At 38.9% G+C, this 22,373-nt stretch overlaps 1 protein-coding gene across 4 annotated transcripts in view; it reads left to right on the top strand.

The window, feature by feature from the left end:
- The window catches only part of TLN2 (talin 2), a 450,537-nt gene that overhangs the window by 260,125 nt on the left and 168,039 nt on the right, over positions 1 to 22,373 (top strand). For all 4 annotated transcript variants that reach the window (XM_079912034.1, XM_079912031.1, XM_079912032.1 and 1 more), the window contains 2 exons: positions 14,641 to 14,704; positions 15,726 to 15,830. In XM_079912034.1, the coding sequence (XP_079768160.1) occupies positions 14,641 to 14,704; positions 15,726 to 15,830 (169 nt within the window). The remainder of the gene's footprint in view (positions 1 to 14,640; positions 14,705 to 15,725; positions 15,831 to 22,373) is intronic.

Raw genomic sequence — 22,373 nt, 5'->3', positions numbered from 1 at the left:
CTTCATTGCTCTGCAAGTGTGGTACGTACATTAATACTGGCTCTACTCTTCCATCTGGTCTTTGGTTCTCTTTTATAAAATGATGAGGGTAATTTTTGTGGCTCAATACTTACGGGTTCAAGAGAAAGCTAACCCTCCGGATTCGTCATGGCTCCTCCGAATGTGGGCCTTCGGGTTGGTTTTCCTAGAAATGCCCAGCAGACAAGCCCAGCCATACGGAGGCTGCTGTTCGTCAGAGTTCATTTTCCCCTCTGTTTGGTCTGGGCTTTCCAAGGATTTTGTCTAGATAACATTTCTTTCCTTTATCTGTTTTTCCCCACCTTTTCTTTTCTCTCTTCTGCTGTTTCTTAGATCAGATGAAACATTTGGCTGAGCCAAAAAAAAATCACCGCAGAAAGTCTTAACCTGGTCAATACCATGCTCTCACCTAGAGTGCAGCTTGTAGTGGGGACCTGACAGGAATGCCAGCTGGGGTGGGTGGGCATCAGCTTTTCTGTAGAATATGCCGACGTGAGATGCATAGAGTAGGTCATCTGTTGTATTGTGTCTGGGTGTGTTGAGAGGAGAGAATAAAATGCTTATTTGGCCCTTGACCTCACTTTCACTTTGGTGGAAAATAGTTGGGACCAGCATGTGCCCTAAGGTAAAAAGGAAATCTGACTTCTCTCCTAGTGGCAGAGAATGCCTGGGCTGCACGCTGTTGGGTCTAAACTGAGTTGTTACTAAAAAAACCCTCTACCCTTGTGTTAATGAATCCTGGGGAGCCTTTCTAAAGTGGTGCTTTGTCCTACAGTATTCTGTACAGTGACCTTGAGACTGAGACTGGCTCTGAGCAGGTCCTGTCATTGACTTTGTTCTGTGTTCTCCAAATGGGTCATATGGCCAAGTGTTCCTCAGGGCCACTTCTACCCAGTTGGTCTGGCTTCCTTCCTGCAGGAGTCACGGAAGCTTGCCTTTGTCTGTCCTGACACCCCAGATGCCTTTCAGAAAACCACATGCACACAAGCTTTTACTAGTTTCACCTTGCCACATTCTAACCTCCCAGTTGGTCCCTCAGATACATTTTGTGTCATAAACCTGTGGATTATGGCCATGGAAATTGATAACACCAAGAATTATTAAGCCCTGGAGGGAGGAAACATATTTTGTTTGTTTCTTTGAGTGACTGATGAAGAATAGGAGAAAATGAAGAGAAGATTTATGAACCAAAATTTTTAAAATACAATGTTTAGTTTCAGGCTTTTGTAACTGTGAGGCTATCTGGCCCTGATGAGAAGGTGATCCACATGTAGCCATTCACTGGGTGCCAAAAATGAGGCTACCATGGTCATTTCATTCATGCCTTTTCTTTAGAGCTTTTGGACAGATAATTCCCAGGGCCCCCCTTGTGAATTGAGAAAGCAGTATATTTTAAGCTACAGATGTGGAAGAAGAAGCAGAGAGAGGAGATGTGGCTTGTTCACAGTGACATAGAATTTTTCTGCAGGTAGCTTCTGACTCCTTACACTGGGATTTACAAACAGATTCCTACTTGGAGGGCAAAGTTGCCTCTTTCACTGGTCTCCCAATATGCAGCAAGATTAAGAAAGTACTTTAAAATGTGATCGCAAGGTTCTTTGGTCTCTTTGCTATGTCACTGGTTGTGACAACTACATCACAGCGAATACTGTTACACCACCGACTGCTTGTGTAGGGATTACAGACAGCGTGAGAGCACTGGTATTGCTCTTACACTGTCTCCTGCGATTTATGCGCTATCGAATGCTGCACACCTACACTCCATTAAAGATGTTCCTTCTCTTAATGTGAGGCCGTCAAGGTTAAGCAATTGTTCAGCTTTCTTGTTTTTGAGATTATGGTATGGAGCTCATGCCCCTAGTGTATGTGTATCCTCACTCAGATTCCAGATTAAAACAAGCTTATTGTGCCTGGTAGCAATTATTTTTCCATATGAATTTGATTTTCTCTTTAATTAGACCAAATCTAGTCTAGGTAATGAGGGATTTTCATTTCATGTAGATGTTTAATTGTGTATATTATTGCACGTACACGACAGGTAGAACTTCCTGAGGATATTCGTCTCCTCTTAATTAAAACAGCAAGGTCACATTTCCCTGATTGTATGTTGGATAGTCTGAGACTGTTCAGCGATAATATCCCTGGGCTGTCCCTGGTGACTGTGGCTGGGCTGTGTCTGCCAGCCTTTGTTTTTCCCCATCTAGCTTTCATATATACTATTGGCTTTGAACAATTCATTTGGGGAAAAAAAAAAAAAGTTGGACTTTGCCACAGAGCCTGGTTGAAGATAAAGCCAGGCAGAGATTTTAGTCACATAGCTTAAGGGTGAGGTACATGGAAGTATGTTTAATGACTCTATTTCTTTTAATTTTTTGAAAACTTGTTCAGCACTGTGCTCAAAGTCAGCATACTACGGACCTTTTTAAAAAAAACTTTATTGACGAATAATTGGGAATAATTGACAACTACAATTAATGTATTTTTAAAGTATACTGCTTGATGATTTGATATATGTATACGTATAGAACGATTAGTAAGATCAAAATAACACATCCGTCACCGTACATAGTTAATGTGTGTGTGTGTGTGTGTGTGTGTGTGTGTGTGTGTGTGTGTGTGTGGTCAGAATGCTTAACTACTTGGCAATTTTTAAGTACACGATACCATATTATTAACTATAGTTACCGTGCTGTGTGTTAGATTCTTATTCTTCTTAGAACTGAAACATTTGTACTCTTTGACCTACATTACCCTTTTCACCTCTCCCCTACCTTGACCCTGGAAACCACCATTCTATTTTCTGTTTCTGTGAAAATGGCTTAAAAAAAAAAATTCTGCATGTAAGTGAGACCATATAGATTGGTCATTGTCTGGCTTATGTCACTTAGCATATAGCCCTCCAGGTTCAACTGTGTTGTCACAAATGGCAGGGTTTCCTTTTTTCTTATGGCAAAATGATATTCCATTGTATGTATCTGCCACTCATTTTCTTCATCTGTTCATCCATCAAAGGACATTTAAGTTGTTTCCATATCTTGGCTATTGTGAATAACGGTGCAGTGAACATTGGTGTGCAGTTATTTCTTCAAGACAGTGATTTCAAGTTCTTTGGATATACACCAAGGACTAGGATTGCTAGATCATACGGTAGTTGTTACGGACCTTTTTATGAGAATTTTTTTCACCTTTCTTTAGACCCTTTAATGATTTCTATACTCAGTACCACTTTAGTAAAGGTCTTTATTTAGAAAAATTTAAAGCAGAGACTAAAAGATTTTCAGAGTTTTCAGGGATTTAAGGATTATTTAGTGTCCCCCATCTGCTCTGCAGGTGGGGAAAATAAGTGCAAGAGAGATAGGGACAGAAATAAAGAACAGATCCAGGGAAGCTGGAAGCCAGGAAACAGCGAGTTCTCCCAAATCCTATCTGATGTGCTTTACATACATGACACTTTTCTTCAGGTCATCTCCAAAGAGTCCCAGGGAGGGAGATTTTATCATTTGATGGGAGCATAAAGTATAACCAACACAATCTAGTAACCATATGTATTCTTTATGCTCTCCTGTGTTCAGAAAATGCTTGCAGAAAGCATGCCATGTGGTACCTCACTGAGGACTTTATATGTGTGCTCTGTTGTGCCAGGTGTAGGGAAGATACAAGGGATATTGTAGATTAATTCTTTGCTGTTTTTGAGGCTACAGTCTACTTGACGATAAGCATAGGAAATTGTTATTTTGGAGAGCCAACACATGCCTGTAATTTCAACAAGGTCTAACCTTTAACTATACTTTGAAAGCAGGATGGTTGGAATCTATTTAGGATTCCAAAAGTTGCAGGCTTTGGGGACTACTGTGAATTGTTTCAAGAAATGTGGCAATAATATAGTGCAAGAAGCAATGTTGACAGAAGAATTTGGCAAAATAGAAGGTAAATCTGAAGAATTAGCTCTTAAAACAACAACAACAATGAAACCTATTAAAATCATGACTAACTTCAGGCCCTTTAAAAACCTGGTAGAAAACTTTACATAGTGATCAGAGTCAAGATGGGGTAGGGGATTAAGAGGTACAAACTATTGATACTATGTGTGTAATAAATAAGCTACAAGGATATATGGTACAGCACAGGGAACATAGCCAGTCTTTAATAATAACTGTAAATGGAGTACAATCTTTAAAAATTGTAAACTTAAAAATTTTAAGGTGTACTCTGTCGTATACCTGAAATTTACATAATTTAATCGACTATACTTCACTTTTAAAAGAAGTGATCAAAGCCTTCTATGGCTTATTGTATCAAAGAATATTAGATACACTGATAACCTTTAGACCTTAAATCAAGTATATGTGATAAAATTTTAGATAGCTCTAGGTGATGGGTATAGAATGTTCACTCTATAATTCTTTTAAACTTTTGTGAGTTTGAGATTTTTTTCATAATAAAATGTTGGGCAAATATTGCTAGCCTAAAAGAATAGAAATAGATTGTAGAACTTCCAAACCAGATTGTGTGTGTGTGTGTGTCATGGGGAGCGGGGTGGTAATGGAGAAGTGATACCAACAACTTGGCCAATACAGTAGGAGTTGTACAAGGTGGTTTACAGAAACAAAGCCAGAAAAAGTACAGTAAATAGAATGTACAAAATAAGATCTGAGAAATACTTCTAAATATCTTAGGCATCATAGCAAATATAAGTAAATCAAACTTACCAGTTAATAGACAGAGGTTGTCATTGGATGAAATTTTTTAAAAGTTCAGCTCTATAGTATTTCTATAAGACATACTTAAAGTTTAAGGACACAGGAAAGTTTAAAGGCATAAAATGGTGTACCAAGAAACTGGTTAAATCAAAGCTAGAGAAGCTATACGCAGTGTCACAAAAAATAGACTGTAAGGCAAACAAAGCATAAGTAGAGACAAAGAAGGTTGTTATGAAGATAGAAGGCTAATGCGCCAGGGTGTGAGCCTGTATGCATCTAACATTACCTTAAAATATAAAAAGGAAAAACAGGCAGTATTACAAGGAGAATTTCAGATACATGCTTTTAGTGGAATAATTGAAAATACTTCCCTCAGGGAGTGATAAATAAAACAAGATCAAAATAGAAGAAAGAAAATGTTTTAGTCAAGAGAAAGTAATGAAATAGAAATCATAGAATCAGCAACACCCAACACTGCTTCTTTGAAAAAATTAATAAAATATGTAAATTTCTGGGAAGTTTGATCAAGTGAAACAAAAGAAGAAAAAGGCAAAAATAAACATTATTAGTAATGGGGACAGAACCTCAGATAGGGAGTTTAAACATCATAAGAGAATGAAATGAAAACTTGAAGCCAAAATATTTAAAATCTAGACAAAAATGGATACTTAGAAAATCTGGATGGATCTATGATCTTGAAAGAAATAGTCTTAGCGGTTTAAAATATACCAATGGAAAAACAGCAAAACAAAAAGTAGGCTCAGGTTATTTCAGAGAACAGAAAGAGGAAAAAGAAAAAAGAAAACCTCCAAACTGGTCACCTTAACTTGGAGCTAATATAGCAAAATTGTATACAGACCATGTAACACTTTTAAACTCAATATAGATGCCTTCCCTAAAATTTGTAAATTAATAAAGTCCAGCATGACATGTGTTTATACATAACTGCAATTTGTAACTGGTTTCTCCAGGAATGCAAAATTCATTGTTCAATAAATAATTTATTACATGTCTTTCTACCTGTAGGCACTAGACATTAGGGATACAGCAGTGTAAAACACAGTCAAACGTTCCTGCCCTCATGGAACTTATATTCTAGTTCAGAGAGGCAGATATTAAATAATAAGTAAATTACACAATAAGGAAAGAAAAAAATGATTTCAGGGTTAGAAAAATGAAACTGTCATTAGTTGTAGGTGATAGGTTTATCTACATAGATAATTCACTCAGTCTATGAAGAAACTAATTAGAACTATTAATAGAAAGGAAAGTCTCTGGAAGAAAGATCAATACATAAAAGCAGCTTATTACCACCTAGATCCAGACAACCATGGTATTCACCTGTAGGACTGTGAAAAATAAAAATATGTGTGTGTATGTGTATTTGTGTGAAAATATATAGAGAACTCACACAATTATCCCAATTTCTTAGAGAGCTAGAGTAATTAAAACACTCCATTATTGATGTAGGGTGATGTTAAGAGTTCTAAAGGTTGATGAACTTGCCTTAATGCAAGTTAAAATACTAGGCAAAAGGCATTACCAAATGAAGAGTGAGGCCCCAGAATGAAAGAAGAAACTTGTATATTTGCAGTGCATACTACCAAGAACAAATTAATGTCCAGAAAATATGAAAAAGGAAATAACACCTTCTAAGCAAAAAAGATCAAGATAACAGATAGGCACTTGAGAGAAGAGGAAATTCAACTGACTTCTAAAGACAGGGAAAAATATTCAGCCTCATAAGCAATCCGGGATGCAAAATCAATAAGGAGATAGCATTTCCTGTCTCTCAGATGGGCACAAATTTTTTAATTAATTTTTTTTTGTTGTTGTTTTTTTGGCTGCATTTAGTCTTTTCTGCTGCACGTGGGCTTTCTCTAGTTGCGGCAAGCAGGGGCTACTCTTCGTTGCAGTGCGTAGGCTTCTCATTGCAGTGGCTTCTCTTGTTGCAGAGCACCGGCTCTAGGCGGGCGGGCTCAGTAGTTGTGGTTCGCGGGCTGTAGAGCGCAGGCTCAGTAGTTGTAGCGCACGGGCTTAGTTGCTCCGTGGCATGTGGGTATCTTCCTGGACCAGGGCTCGAACCCGTATCCCCTGTATTGGCAGGTGGATTCTTAACCACTGAGCCACCAGGGGAGTCCCAGTTGGGCACAAATTTTAATGTATGAAAACAGCCAAGTACTTTACAGAGAAAACAAGATATTTTAGAAGGTGAATCTGTTGAATTTAAAAATACAATGAGAAACAGAATATATTGTGTTATAGATATAAGGAGATGTAGGAACATGATAAAATATGTGTGGAAATTACCTTCAGGAAAATGACGACCCTTAGGGAGAGAAAGAAGGATGGTGTGGGACTTGAGCTAAATCTGTCATTTGTTCTTTACAAACAGAAGGAGAGGTAGCAATCATAAAGCAAATATGACAACATGGTAACATGTATTTATCCTTGATGATAGGTATATAAATTGAGGTATATACTGTTCTTTATATTTCATATGTTTTCACAGTTAACGTGTCTTTAAAAAAGTCAGTTGCAATAGTCTGTGTGTGAGGTGATAAAAGGTTTTGATCACCGAGGTTGGATATATACCGTGTGGTAAAGGCAAAATTAATAGGCCTCGGAGGTCAGACAGAAAGGTTCCGTGACTCTGTATGTCACAGGGAGAAATGGTCCAGTGGTTGGGTGCAGGCAGGCAGGGAGCTAGCAGGTGGAGGAAACCTCCCTCCTGCTAGATTACCGTAGCCCCCTCGTCCTGTTGGCATGTTCCCCAAAAGTATTTCACTGAGAAAACACAGCAACTCAGGGTATGAATCTCTGAGGAAGAATTTAGTGTGGACTTGGAAATTTTTCCCCACAAACTCAAGATAATTCTACTGTCAACAAGCAAAGCTCTTGACACAGTAGGAAGTCTTAAGTCAGTTTTTCTCTTGGCATCTGTTCACACACATATTCCTCCTTTGGAGTTGTTCTGTGCGTTTTTGTCAGAATAATTTGGCTGTAGATTCTGTTTTCAAACTAACGGTGAAGCAAGCGTTTCAGCTTTGTTTCTCACCACTGCCCATGCACTAGCTTCTCTATCGTTGGCTTCTGTCCCATGCCCCTGACAGCCTGGCGCGCTCTCATCAGTTTGGGGTGGTGATGACCACTCAGTGGTGCCTTCACTGTTTCCTCCTAGCAGCAGCCTCCTAAGGTTGATGTCTCTCTCCCTAACGACTTTCAGACTCCAGAACTTTCAAACCAGGAACCTCTGAATGTATCTAGCCCGGAACTGTCAGTGAGCCTCTGGACGATTTCCTGTCCTTACACTAAGGGGCATTGGGGTTGGTTCAGGAGCACAGAACTACTGTGTGACTGAGGCCCTCAAACCCTTTCCTGTGCTTTCCCCGTGCTGTCTTCACTCTCCACTTCTTGCCACTGTAACTATTTTCCAACTCATCCAGTGCTTTCTTCCACCTACATCATCCCCTCAGTTATCCAGGACTTGACCAATACTCTAAGTCACAGACATTTTCATCTTTGAGTCTGGATTTAAATTCAATGTATCCAACTTCATCATTTGAGCTTTCGGCCCACTGGGCCAGTGGTTCTCCACCTTTAGCATGTGTCAGACTCATCCAAAGGGCTTGTTAAAACATACTACTGGGCCTCACCTCCAGAGCTTCTTATTCAGTGGGTTTGGGGCAAAGCCTGAAAATGGACACATCTAGCATGTTCCCAGGTAGTACTGATGCTGCTGGTCTTGGGATCACACTTGGAGAACTTGATGTGATACCAAATTTGAGATGTTATTGTTACTTATTTGGTGGTTGAGCATAAAGATTGGGGTCAGGAAACCTGGGTGTTCCAGTGCCCTTTGGGTGATACCGTCCTTGCTGTACCTCGGTACCTTCCCTCCCCTTTATTCCACCACATGTGCTCTTCACTGCTTTGTTTGTGTGTTCATATTGATGCCCTCATTCCCCAGGAATGAGGGGGCAAGCCATTGCTTTCGGTTCATATGAGCAAAACCATTCCTAGGTAGGAATCCTATCTGCTTTTCAGGTGATAAGACCAGCTTAGAGAGGTGGTGAGTTGCCCGTGGTGGTGTGACTACTAGGTGACAGTTCTGGGACAGATGAGAAGCAGTTAACCTTTCCTCAAATCATGGCTGCCTCCCATGAACTTGTGTACTTATTTTCAGACCGGGGAACATCTTTAGAATGCCTCTTTTGGAATAACTTATAGAAGCAGCTTACATTTATATAAGAAAATGAAGTTTTCAGTGAATGGCTGTATTTGAATCCAGATCCCTCTCGCTCTAGATGTGTTTATTAAATTCCCCTTCCCTTTTTCACTGCCTCTTGGCATCTCTAAAAAATTGACTGCCACCACTATGGTCATTGTTACCATTATCTGATTGGGTGTTTCTGTTATTTTATTCCTCTCTTTGTCTGAAAGTTCTCAAATACTGATCACATGGTACGTCTTTTGATCAGAGGGTAGCTTGGAGAGACCAGGGTGCTAAGTAGCTAAGAGCATGGTCTCTGGAGCCCACAGAGGAGGCTTAAGTTGTTGGCTATGATTGTGGGCAACTTACTTAGTATCGCTGAACCTCCTGTTCCATATATAAAAAACTGGAATATTGGAATATTTTCTTCCAAGGACTTTTGTCAGAGTTTAACTAATCTATTTATGCATGTAGAACACCTGAAACATTATTTGCCTTTCAATAAAACGGCAGCCATTAGTAGTGGAAAACCCTCTATCAACATGGTTTACTGTTGCTTGGATAATCCCCCAAAGTTAATTAAAGTAAAGAATCTACGCTACTACCTCTCTGAAACCCTATATTTTAACTTTCAGTTTAAGCATTCATTTGCCAATCTTCTGATACCGGACCAATGTTTTTCCCTGGTGTGGGTCACCTAGTTAAGGTTGCACATTATCTTTGTTGGATGAACCACACCATCTGCAAGAGAATATAAAGATGATCATGAAGCACTCTGAGGACAGACTGTTCTTAAATTTTCACTATTTTTTCCTTTCAGTATTTTCCATTTGTCTCGCTTATATCTAATTCAATAACTTTTTGTAAATATTTACCATTAGGAAGCATTTAGTAGCTCTCTTTTGGACTATTTTAACAGTTTATGGGCTGTATTGGTTTATTACATAATTATGTGATATACAGCCAGCAGCGAGATTGGGGAGCAAATCCAGATAAATATAGATGGGGGAAGAGATGCAACTGACTCGGCCAGAGTGAAAGCAGAGCTCATGAGAGAAGAGTCTCTTGGCTGATTTCAACCTTCCATGGATCTCAGAGTGTGAGAACTTTGACTAGTCTGCCGTCTTAGTAAAACGGGAGATCTGTTATCATTGCACTCCGAAAAAATGATATGCACAAGGCTGGCAGAGGGTTTGGAGGCTGCCCTTTTAAGGTGGGAATGTTTAAGGTGGCAGTGCAAGGGACTTTGCTTGGTCAGAGCTTGCTTCATTAGGAGAAAAATTCCCAATCAGGTTTGACCATCTGACCCATTTTCTCAGAGAAAGCCGACAGATTTCACTTGCATGTCTGCCGCAGATGCTTAGGAGCCTTCCATACTTGGGTTTGGGAATCAAAAACACAAACGAGCTGGAACTGCTGAACTGCCGGCTGGCAGGCATCCCTGCTGACACTGTGCACGTTGTCGATTTACTGGAAAGAATACACCCCACACGTGCACGCACACCCACACACTCACTTCTTATTTGAACATACCTTACACTAAACTCCCCCCAGATCGCCTCTGGCAACACCAGGGGTCACACCTCTGGTGCAAGCTTCTGGAAGTTGTTTCTGTACCTACTGAAGAGTGGGAGGTTCAATGCCTTCCAAAGAATGGGAGGGTTAGTTTGCAGTTTGAGTTGAGGGCAGCTTGTGGCCACACAGAACTTTATTGCCATAAATACCCAACATATTCCAGCCTGGCCACTGGATGCTGCCCTCTGGTGTTCTAGTAGCAGTCATCGTTGTGTGTGGGCTTGGCATGGGGCCCTCTTTGGGTGCTTTTGATAACCTTTGCAAGGTCTCCTTTGTTGATGGCATAGGAGCTGCTGTCCAGAGGCTCACAGCAGTGGCCCCCTCAGGATGCTTCCTGGTTATCATTTTAAGGGTGTTCCTGGGGGAGCCTGAAACAGCCCTGTGTTCACGTGCGTCTGCTCTTGGACTGGAGGTCAGAGGCTCCCTGCTCCCATCCAGTCCTGTGACCTCAGCTAAGTCACTTGACCTCTCTGTGACTCAGCTTCCTCTTTTGTGACATTGATGCCTTCCATTCTTCTCTCAACCAGACCTTTTTTCGCTGAAGTTGCTTAACAGTAGTCATAACATCTAAGGGGCTGCTGCCTAGATGTTTCTTAGGTTCCTTCCTGCAGACTGACGTGGGGGTCTCTTGATTAGGCCAGAGTGTTCTGGTGGTGCTCAAACCTAGATCCCTGACATTCCAGAAAATATACTCAGAATTTTTGTCTGCAGATGTAGTTTGCAGGTTGAAGAGCTATCATGATTCAAGGCATAATGTAGCCAGAACCTGGACCTGACCCACCCCCTTTTTTGGCTGGAGTATTGAAAGCAAATCCAAGACGGCATACCATTTCGCCTATCAGTACTTCAGTATGTTTTTCTGACAATGAAAAAATTTTTTTAAATAATTAAAACCCCGCCTAACTGCAAATCCACCCTAATACCAAACAAAATTAGAAGCAATTCTTTAATCACATCTAATACCCAGTCTGTGTTAAATTCTCCCCTGCATTGTATTAAAAATGTCATTTTATACTTTGTTAATATCAGGGTCCAAACAAGGCCTGTAGTGGTTGGTGTTTATCTTTTTTAAAAAACAGCTTTATTGAGATGGAGTTTGCCTACCATACAATTGGCCCATTTAAAATTTATATTTCAGCGTTTTTTAGTGTATTCACAAGATTGTGCAGCCATTACCACAATCTAATTTTAGAACATTTGTTTCCCTCCTACAATAAGCCCTGTGTCCATTAACAGTCATTCCCCAGGTTCCCCTCTCCCTTCCTCAGCCTTTGCAACCTCTAGTCCTATCTGCCTCTATAGATTTGACTATACTGGATGCTTCATATAAATAGAATCATACAGTTTGTGGTCCTTTGTGATGGGCTTCTTTCACTTTGCACAGTGTTTCCATATTGTTGCATGTATCACGCTTAATGCCTTTTTATTGCCAAATAAAGTTACATTGTATGGCTAAACTACATTTTATTCATCCACTCGTCAGTTGATGGACATTTGAGTTGTTTCCACCTTTTGGCTATTATGAATAAAACTACTATGAACACTCACATACAAATGTTTATGTGGACATATGTTTTTACTTTTCCTAGATATATGCCTAGGAGTAGAATTGCTGTTTAATCTTTTGAGGAACTACCAAATTGTTTTCCACAACAGCTGCTCCATTTTACATTCCCACTAGCAGTGTGTGAAGGTTCCAAATTCTCCGTAACCTCGCCAACATGCCTTCCTGTCTCTCTTTTACTGTAGTGTCCTACTGGGTATGCACTGGTACGCTGGTGTGGTTTTTCTTTGTGTTTTCCTGATGGCTGCTGGTGTTGTGTGTCATTCTGATTCTAATCTGTGTGTCATCTTTTGCACCTCTACCAGCAAGCCATTTATTTGTGAAAAACCTGGGTTATTTGTATAATATTTACAATGATGGGATTTGGCTCATTGGATCTTGGTAGTGTCACTTACCATGTTCCTCTCTCTCTCTCTCTTTTTTAAACTATCAGCTTTTTAAACTATTAGGGTTTTTTTTCTTTTTTTGTAAACTTAGATTTATATTTAGACTCTTAATGAAATTCATATTCAGTTATATATTTACTTATCTTTTCTCTATCGCCAAGAATACTTCCTAGGTGGTACTGTATACTTCCACCTAGGAAGTATAGGTGGAAGTATACAGTATGGAAGTATGGTACTGTTACATCAGTCAGAAGGCATATGCTGTGTGGTTATCCCACTCGCATTTAAAATTGATCATTGGGTTTGGATCAGACTGATCCTTCTGTTATAAAGTCCCCCATTAACTTGTTACTTATTGGTTTTAGCAGCCACTCATGCTTGTTTTGATCTATTGGCTATTTCATTAAGAGTTGTAAAATGATGATTGTGGAATTCTATTTTTCCTTCTGCATTTATTAGCTTTGTTTCTTTTCCTTTATCAATTTTCGATATGAGCTGGTGCCCTAGCAACATCTTAAGGTGATCAATGATTATTTCAAAGAATCTTTATTGAATTTTATGTACCTGTGTTTTGACCAATTGCAGTCTTCATTCTTTCTGATGCTCAAATTGCCCCTCACATGAAATTAATTATATGATGTCTGGGGTTTGCTTCAAATAATCCATGAGAGGGCATGTGGGTAAGGGAGTAGATGAGTCATGAATGGCTATGAGTGGTTATTGTTGAAGTTGGTCAGTGAGCACATTGTTCTGTCCTCTCTTCTTTTTTTTTTTTTTTTTTTGCGGTATGTGGGCCTCTCACTGTTGTGGCGTCTCCCGTTGTGGAGCACAGGCTCCAGACACGCAGGCTCAGCGGCCATGGCTCACGGGCCCAGCTGCTCCGCTTCATGTGGGACCTTCCCGGACCGGGGCACGAACCGGTGTCCCCTGCATCGGCAGGCGGACTCTCAACCACTGCGCCACCAGGGAAGCCCTGTCCTCTCTTCTTTTGTATGAGGTTTTAAAAATCACCCCATGTTTGGCCATCGGTTATCCCTTGATGTCAGTCCAATGTCATTTTGATAAATTCCTTGATCCTCAGGCACAAGAAGCCCCAGGAACATTTTATACATCTCCTCTCCCAAAGCTAGAATCAGTCATTTCTCCAAGGATCCTGGATTCCTCTTAGTGGGAAATGGTGTTGGAAGACCACCTGGCTGACGCACTGGGGGTGCTCATTGCCACCTGGTTGTCCTTGCCCTTAGCCTCTGCAGTGGACACAAGTAGAAAATTTTTTCAGAAAAAGAAAAATGAATCAGACATTCAGATCAATATTTGCATTCAGATGAAAGATTGCAGGGTTTTCATTTCACTTCTTTTGCTTTATTTATTTCATGCTACAAATATTGATTTCTAACAACTAACAATTATTTACTTTATCCTAATTATATATAATATCTACCTACTTAGATAATGTAATATACTAATTTTATAGTGTGTGTGTGTATATATTTAGGGGGAAGAGTAGATATTAGTTTTGAAATAATGATATCAATATTTAACAAGTCTACTGTGGTCCATTTTATCTTTAAGATATATCTCACTGGGGATGGGTATTGTCAAAAGACTGTTTTTCAAAGTTAGGCTGTTGGTTCCATACACTGTTAGGTTCATTTGTTTCAATTTGCTTTAGATTTTTAGGTGTTGCATTTTACCCATTTGTGATTTCATTTGGTTCTAAAGTGAAGACTATAGTACAAGGAAAATTAAGAGGTTTAATTTCCATTCTTGTTCCCTTGTCCCTGTTTTTTCCTTCTTTCCATTAAGAATCATTTATATTAGTACTAGATTTATCCTTCTAATGTTTTTTAAAATACATATTAACAGTACAAAATGGAGGATATTTTCCTCCCTTTATCACGAAGGTTAGCATACCGTACACTCTTGGGTGCTTTACTTTGTCATTTTACAGTATATCCTGGACAGTCTTTCTTCTTGAATATGTTTGACCCTTTTTATCAGACTGGTTTTATATTTGCATCTTATTGAAGAGCATTGTGGGATATGGCTGTCTGTTATTAATTATACCATAAAATACTGAGAGATAGGGACTTAACTGTGAGTTTTATGAAAAGTTTCTTTTCTTTCCTCCTCAACATAGAGTATGATAAATGCCTTACCTTTTTTTTATTCTCTCTCTCTCAGTCTAAAGGAATTCCTGCCCAAAGAATACATCAAGCAGAGAGGAGCTGAAAAGAGAATATTTCAGGTACTGGAAATGTTCAGAACTTTATTATTCTCCTCACTTTATTATTCTCCTCATGCATCCACAAAGCCTATCCTCATTTATTAGTCCAAGAGGGGCCTCTGCACGATAGTTTCATACCCCATGCATGTACTCTGCTTATATAATAAATGATTTGTGACTCCAGAGTAAAGAAGCTGACAGTTCTACTTTGGGCAGATTTATTATCTTAATCCATACCTTCTTGCTAAAGGTTCCTTAGCCCTGCTGGGAAAAATGTGCATACATTTAATTTCAGAGACGTTATCTTGGAAGCATTGAAACAAGGCAATTTGCCATTAAAATGCACTGAGGCAGACACTTCAAGAAGCCTTTTTTAATCCTGAGATTTGTTTTTTGAACCTCAGAATTTGGGAACTGGTATCTTTTTAAAATCCAGGTTTATTCTAAAATTCAGAAAGTTATCTATTGTAGGCAACCAGTAAAAAAAAGCCCTGTCATCAGCTTTGCCAGGAAACACTCACTCTAGTGAATCCAAAATACCAAAGTGTTTTGGCAATGAAATGTAAATATAAATTGGAAGAGATAAATTTCATGTGTATAAAAACATTTTTTTTTTTAAATCCAGTATTGTTTGCACACACTGAGATATCCAGGCATTTATATATCCTGCTCTTTGGAAAACTTTATCTTGCCTGGATGTTAGAATTCAGGACGAGAACATTTTTCTAGTTCTCCTTTGACGTGTTGGTCCTGAACCTTTCGGAACGTGGAGCCCTTTGAAAATTAGGTTACAATTATGGACCCTGTTCTTGCCATGCTGCACGTGCATGAATTGTTGCATATAACTGTGAAATCTATAAGGAATTTGGGTTCACGTTCTAGTTAAGAAACTGTGCATTAGCACTTTCTGTGTGCTCTGACCCTTGGTCAGCAGGGACATGCCTCCACAAAGGCATAGAGGCCATGTGTAATAACACCTCTCACAAAGTCCACCTGCTGTCAGAGCTGCAGTAACTGGTCCCTGCCTCTGTCACGTTTGTAGGAGCACAAGAACTGTGGAGAGATGAACGAGATAGAAGCCAAGGTCAAGTATGTCAAACTCGCCCGGTCTCTCCGGACGTACGGTGTGTCCTTCTTCCTGGTGAAGGTGAGTTGGGCGTGATGGAGGGGGCGTTTGCCTCTGCCACCACCTCTTTTGTTAAAGGGTTTGCTGTTAACCTTGATTGTCATCTCTAGACCCCTAGCATTTGCACATGGAGCATCTGGGCGGTGGTGACCTGAGTTGAGCTGTGGGACAGACATGAGGTGTAAGAGCTGTGAGGCTGGTGAGTGAGCTTGGCTGCCTGCAGGCCTCAGGACAGCTGTGTCTTGGCTCTGCTCTCAGTCACTGCTATAAAGTCCCTGAAGGAGTACCTTTACTTTCAATTGCTAGCACTTTCCCCTGAGAATGTTTCACTTAAGATCTTCCAGAGTGCACTGGACTAAGTGAAGGTTGTTGACCACTGCAGGCCAAATCAAATTCATGTGGTAGTTATGGTACTGAATTTGTATCCTTTTAGATGGGTCTTGGGATTTTCTGTGGCCTTCAGATCTGTTTTCACAGGAATTGCTGGCCTGACTACTAGAGGGACAGAGGTGGATCTTTGAAATTCAACCTGTGAGCAAGGAGAGGGTGTGTTCTTGAATTCACTAAGAAGCCCTCCCAGTAGCTTCCTTCCCCGTTTTCATATCCTGACCTCACGTACTCTCTTGTAGTCATCCCTCTGATAGGTTTCATTATTTCCGCTTGCTTTGCTGTGACTCTGGGTCTCCTGTCTCTTGCTCTTCACCCTGGAGAAAGCTCTACCATGTGATGAACTTTCTTGTGCTGCTTAAGGCCCAGGGGAGTGTTACCAGCTGTGTTGCAGCTGCTTCTAGGGACTGAAGTTGGAAGGTCAGTGACAGGGTGGTTTAAGGAGGTGTCTATTCCCACAGCTAAAGAGAACTGGAAAAGAAAGAAGTTTTGCTGTTTACTAGAATGTTTGGGCATATGGATGCTTTTCTTGACTCCAGTCCTCATTGGAGGAAGCTGCTTCATTTGGGGCCAAGAGAAATAAAAGATATTATATGGAAAAAAGGTGTATGTTTAATGCTGATTAGTTATTTCAGCCAAACAGCTCTCAGCTTTATACCAGAAAATGCTGGGGCCCTTGCAAATAAAGAAAGCATAGGTGAATCACTTTGTTTTTAAGAAAAATAATTTAGAAATTGAATTTTTCATTTCAGTGTGTTTTAAACTATCAATCAGTTTTTGAATGGTGCTGATGGTGGTATTCTAGGTAATGACTAGGTAATTTCCCAATATTAATAATGACATTAATAACAGTAAACAATTATATGTCAGGCGTGTCTTATTCAAATCTGTCAGCATCCCAATGGCAGAATTACTGCTATTATCTTCTTTTTATAAATGAGAATCAAGGCCAGAAAGATGAATGGCTCAGCTGGGACCATAAGCCTAGTAACTGTAGGAGGTAGGACTTGAATTCAGGTCTCTCTGACTTAAAAGCCTGTGTTCCCAGGCAGTGGGCTATGCTGACTTACCTAGGGTGGCCCCATTTGATATGTGCTCACCTGCTTTCATTATCCTACTCACCCCCACATCCCCACCATGAGTACATGGTTAGATCTGCTTGTTTTAGAAGAAAAGTCTGCTTTTCATTTTTTTTTTTAATTTATTTATTTATTTATTTTTGGCTGCGTTGGGTCTTCGTTGTTGTGCGCGGGCTTTCTCTAGTTGCAGCGAGCAGGGGCTACTCTTTGTTGCGGTGCGCGGGCTTCTCATTGCAGTGGCTTCTCTTGTTGCAGAGCACGGGCTCTAGGTGCGCGGGCTTCAGTAGTTGTGGCATGTGGGCTCGGTAGTTGTGGCATGTGGGCTCAGTAGTTGTGGCTCGTGGGCTCTAGAGTGCAGGCTCTAGAGCGCAGGCTCAGTAGTTGTGGCGCACAGGCTTAGTTGCTCCGTGGCATGTGGAATCTTCCCTGACCAGGGCTTGAACCCGTGTCCCCTGCACTGGCAGGCGGATTCTTAACCATTGCGCCACCAAGAAGTCCCGGCTTTTCATTTATTATTCTGATGAGTTCTAATACCTCACAAAGATTAAGTCGTTTTCAGCATCTCCAATGATACTGGTATCATTTTCCATGGTTGTGTGGGTTTGAGTTTTTCTCTAGTCCTTCATATATGAAATTTATCTTTCAAATTCATATTGTTTTCTATTAATACCATCAAACTTCACACAGAGTCAGTTTCAGTGTTGTGCATAAAGGTCAGTAAATTTAGGAAAATACATAGCACACAGCAGTCTGCATGTAATTAAAAAGAGACATTGAATAGCAAGTTCCAGAAAAGAGAAATTTGTTCTCCACATATAATTTAGGGCCTGGGAAGAATCTGTCCATGGCTAGTAGGATAATTAGAGGTAAAACACAGATGCTATGGTTATTGCAAGGTCTTGCAGGTTTGGTCAAATGAAAACTCTTCTTTTACAGAAGTGTTTAAGGCAAAGTAAGAAAGTAATGCAAATTTCCTTCCTTCTTCCTTTCCTCCCTTCCTTTCTTCCTTTTCATTTTTTAAAAATTACATCTCTTTGAAGGAAGGTCAGGGTCAGGAGGTAGGCAGCACTGACAGCTTTCATATACATGTTAGACAGTCACATTTTGTTTTTCATTACTTTTATTTTTTGTCACTATAAAAGTGAGTACACTGCTCATTTCAGTTTTTTGCTCAGTGGTCTTATTTAGTGTACATTTTATTTTTAAGTTGATTTTGATAGAGTTTATTTGATCATAGTTTGCCCTATTTTAAAAGTAAATTCAGGAATAATGCAATATTATGAATTAATACATCTAATAAATCAGAGCAGGTCAAATAAGGTGACATCATATGCCCTGAACTATCTAGAAAAGAAATATAGAAAACAGTCTCATTCACAGTAGCATCAAAAACAGTAAAATACTTAGGAATAAGTTAAGCCAAGGAAGTGAAAGATGTATATGATGAAAACGTTAAAACAGTGATGAAAGAAATCAAAGAAGTAAATGAACAGATATCCTGTGTTCTTGGATTGGAAGAATTAAAATTATTAAAATGTCCATACTATTCAAAGCCATCTATAGATTCAATGAAACTGGTCCTCTATCTTACATCATTCACAACAATTCAGTCAAAATGGATTAAGGACTTAAGTGTAAGCCATAAAACTGTAAAAATCCTAGAAGAAAACATAGGTGGTAAACTCCTTGACAGGGTTCTAGGCAATGATTTTTTGGATATGACGTCAAAAGCACAAGCAACAAAAGCAAAGAAATTCCTGCCATTTGCAAACACAAACAAGTTGAACTACATCAAACTAAAAAACTTGTACACATCAAAAGAAACAACAAAAGAAAAAGGTAACCTACAGAAAGGAGAAAATATTTGCAAACCATGTATCTGGTAAGGGGTTTATACCCAAAATATATAAGCAATTCTTTATAACTCCATAGCAAAAAACAACAACAAAAATACCCCCAAATAATCCAATTAAAATGGGCAAAGGACATGAGTAGACATTTTTCCAAAGAGGATATTCAGATAGCCATGAGGTACATGGAAAGGTACTCGACATCACTAACATCAGGGAAATACAGATCAAAGCCACAAGGAGCTATCACCTCACCCCTGTTATAAAAAAAAGACAAGGAATAACAAGGGTTAGCAAGGATGTGGAGAGAAGAGAGTCCTTGTGCACTGTTGGTAGAAATGTAAATTGGTACAGCTACTGTGGTGAACAGTGTGGAGGATCCTCAAAAATTTAAAACTAGAACTGCCGTATGATCCAGCAATCCCACTTTTGGATATATATCTGAAGGAATTGAAATCACAAGGTCAAAGAGATATCTGTACTCCTCTGTTCTTTGAACCATTATTTACAATAACCAAGATATGGAAACAATCTAACTATCCACCAGCAGATGAATAGATAAAGAAAACGTGGTAGGTAAATATGGTGGAATATTATTCAACCATAAAAGAGAAATTCCTGCCATTTGCAGCAACATGGATGAAATTTGAGGTCGGGAAGAGATATGGGGACATATGTATAGGTATAACTGATTCACTTTGTCATAAAGCAGAAACTAACACACCACTGTAAAGCAATTATACTCCAATAAAGATGTTAATTAATAAATAAATAAAAAGAAACTTCAGGGCATTATGCTAAGTGAAATAAATCAGAGAAAGACAAATACTGTATGATCTGACTTATACGTGGAATTTTCAAAAGCCAAAGTCACAAAAACAGTAGATTCGTGGTTGCTGGGGTGGGGAAATGAGTAAATGTCGGTCAAAGCACACCAACTTGCAGTTTTAAGAGGAATACCTTTTGAGGAACTAATGTACAGCATGGTGACTATAGTTAACAATACTGTATTACATACTTGCAAGTTGCTAAGGGAGTAAATTTTTTTTATTAAAAAATTTTTTAATAACTTTTTTGGAGTGTTGTGTTTTCATTTTCATTTGTCTCTTGGTATTTTTTAATTTCCTCTTTGATTTCTTCAGTGATCCATTGGTTGTTTAGTAGCATATTATTCAGCTTCCACATGTTTGTATTTTTTGCAGTTTTTTTCTTACAGTTAATTTCTAGCCTCATAGTGTTGTGGTCGGAAAAGATGCTTGATATAATTTCCATTTTCTTAAATTTACTGAGGTTCACTTTGTGGCCCAGCATGTGATCTATCCTGGAGAATGTTCCATGTGCAGTTGAAAAGAATGTATATTCTACTGCTTTTGGATGGAGTGCTCTGTAAATATCAATTAAGTCCATTTGGTCTAGTGTGTCATTTCAGGCCTGTGTTTCCTTATTGATTTTCTGTCTGGATGATCTGTCCATTGATATAAGTGGGGTGTTAAAGTCCCCCAGTATTATTGTGTTATTGTCAATTTCTCCTTTTATATGTGTTAACATTTGCCTTTTATATTGAGGTGCTCTTATGTTGGGTGCATATATATTTACAATTGTATTTTCTTCTTGATTTGATCCTTTGATTATTATGTAATGTCCTTCTTTGTCTCTTGTAAGAGTCTTTATTTTAAAGTCTATTTTGTCTAAGTGTTGCTACTCCAGCTTTCTTTTGATTTCCATTTGCTTAGAATACCTCTTTCCATCCCCTCATTTTCAGTCTGTATGTGTCTCTAGATCTGAAGTGAGTCTCTTGTAGGCAGGATATACAGGTCCTGTTTTGTTATCCATTCAGCCAGTCGGTGTCTTTTGGCTGGAGCATTTAGTCTGTTTGCATTTCAGGTAATTACCAATATGTATATTCCTATTGCCATTTTGTTAATTGTTTTGGGTTTGTTTTTGTAGGTCTTTTTTCCCCCTTTCTTCTTTGGTTCTCTTCTCTTGTGATTTGATGACTATCTTTAGTGTTAGATTTGGCTTCCTTTTTCTTTTTTATGTGTATATCTATCATAGATTTTTGTCTTGCAGTTACCGTGAGGTTTTTGTATAGCAGTGTATGTATATACCTGCTTGTTTTAAGTTGCTCATCTCTTAATTTCAAATGCATTTTAGATACCCTGCATTTGTACTCTCCTCCCCTCACGATTACTGTTTTTGATATTATATTTTACATCTAATTCTTTTGTGTATCCCTTAACTGCTTATTGTGGATACAGATGATTTTACTGTTTTTGTCCTCCCTACTAGCTTTGTGTATAGATGATTTCCTACCTTTATTGTATGTTTGCCTTTACCAGTGAGCTTTTCCATTTCACGACTTTCTTATTTCTAATTGTGGCCTTTTCTACCTAGAGAAGTTCCTTTAGCATTTGTTTTAAAGCTGGTTTGGTGGTGCTGAATTCTTTTAGCTTTTGCTTGTCCATAAAGCTTTTGATTTCTCCATCAAATGTGAACGAGAGCCCTGCTGGGTAGAGTATTCTTCGTTGTAGATTTTTCTCTTTCATCACTTTAAGTATGTCCTGCCACTCCCTTCTGGCCTGCAGATTTTTTCTGCTGAAAAAAATCAATGGATAGCCTTATGGTAATTCCCTTGTATATTATTTGTTGCTTTTAATATTCTTGCTAAGAGTGTAAATCTTAAATGTCCTCATCATAGCAACTACAAAAAGGTAATTTTGTGAGGTGAAGGATGTGTTAACCTTACTGTGGTAATCATTTCTCAATATATACATATATCAAATCATATTGCACACCTTAAACTTACATAATGTTCTATGTCAGTTATATCTAAATAAAGCTGGAAAAGATGGCATCATGTGATCATTTGATAAGTGATAAAGCCACTAAGGTGTTTGATAAAATTCAGGTACTCATTATAAAAATTTCCATAAAATGCTGGAATAAAAGTGTACTTCCTCAACAGGGTAGAATGTTTTAAACCTATCATCAGCACGCTACTCAACAGAGAAGTGCTAGAGAGAAATCTATAAAAATTGGGATCAGAACAAGTTACCCTTTAACATTGTTTTGGAAGTTATAGGAAGTGTGGTAAGACATAAAAAAATTTTTTTAAATGCATAACTTTAGGAAATGGAAACATTATTATTACTCTTTGCTATGATTGTTTGTCTTTTAACAAAGATAAACAGAATCATATTTTTAACTATGTACTTTGAAATAATGATAGATTCACAGGAAGTTGGAAA

The sequence above is a fragment of the Stenella coeruleoalba genome, assembly GCF_951394435.1.
Source record: "Stenella coeruleoalba genome assembly, chromosome: 2".
Classification (NCBI taxonomy): domain Eukaryota; kingdom Metazoa; phylum Chordata; class Mammalia; order Artiodactyla; family Delphinidae; genus Stenella; species Stenella coeruleoalba.
This window is presented reverse-complemented; position numbering and strand designations above follow the sequence as displayed.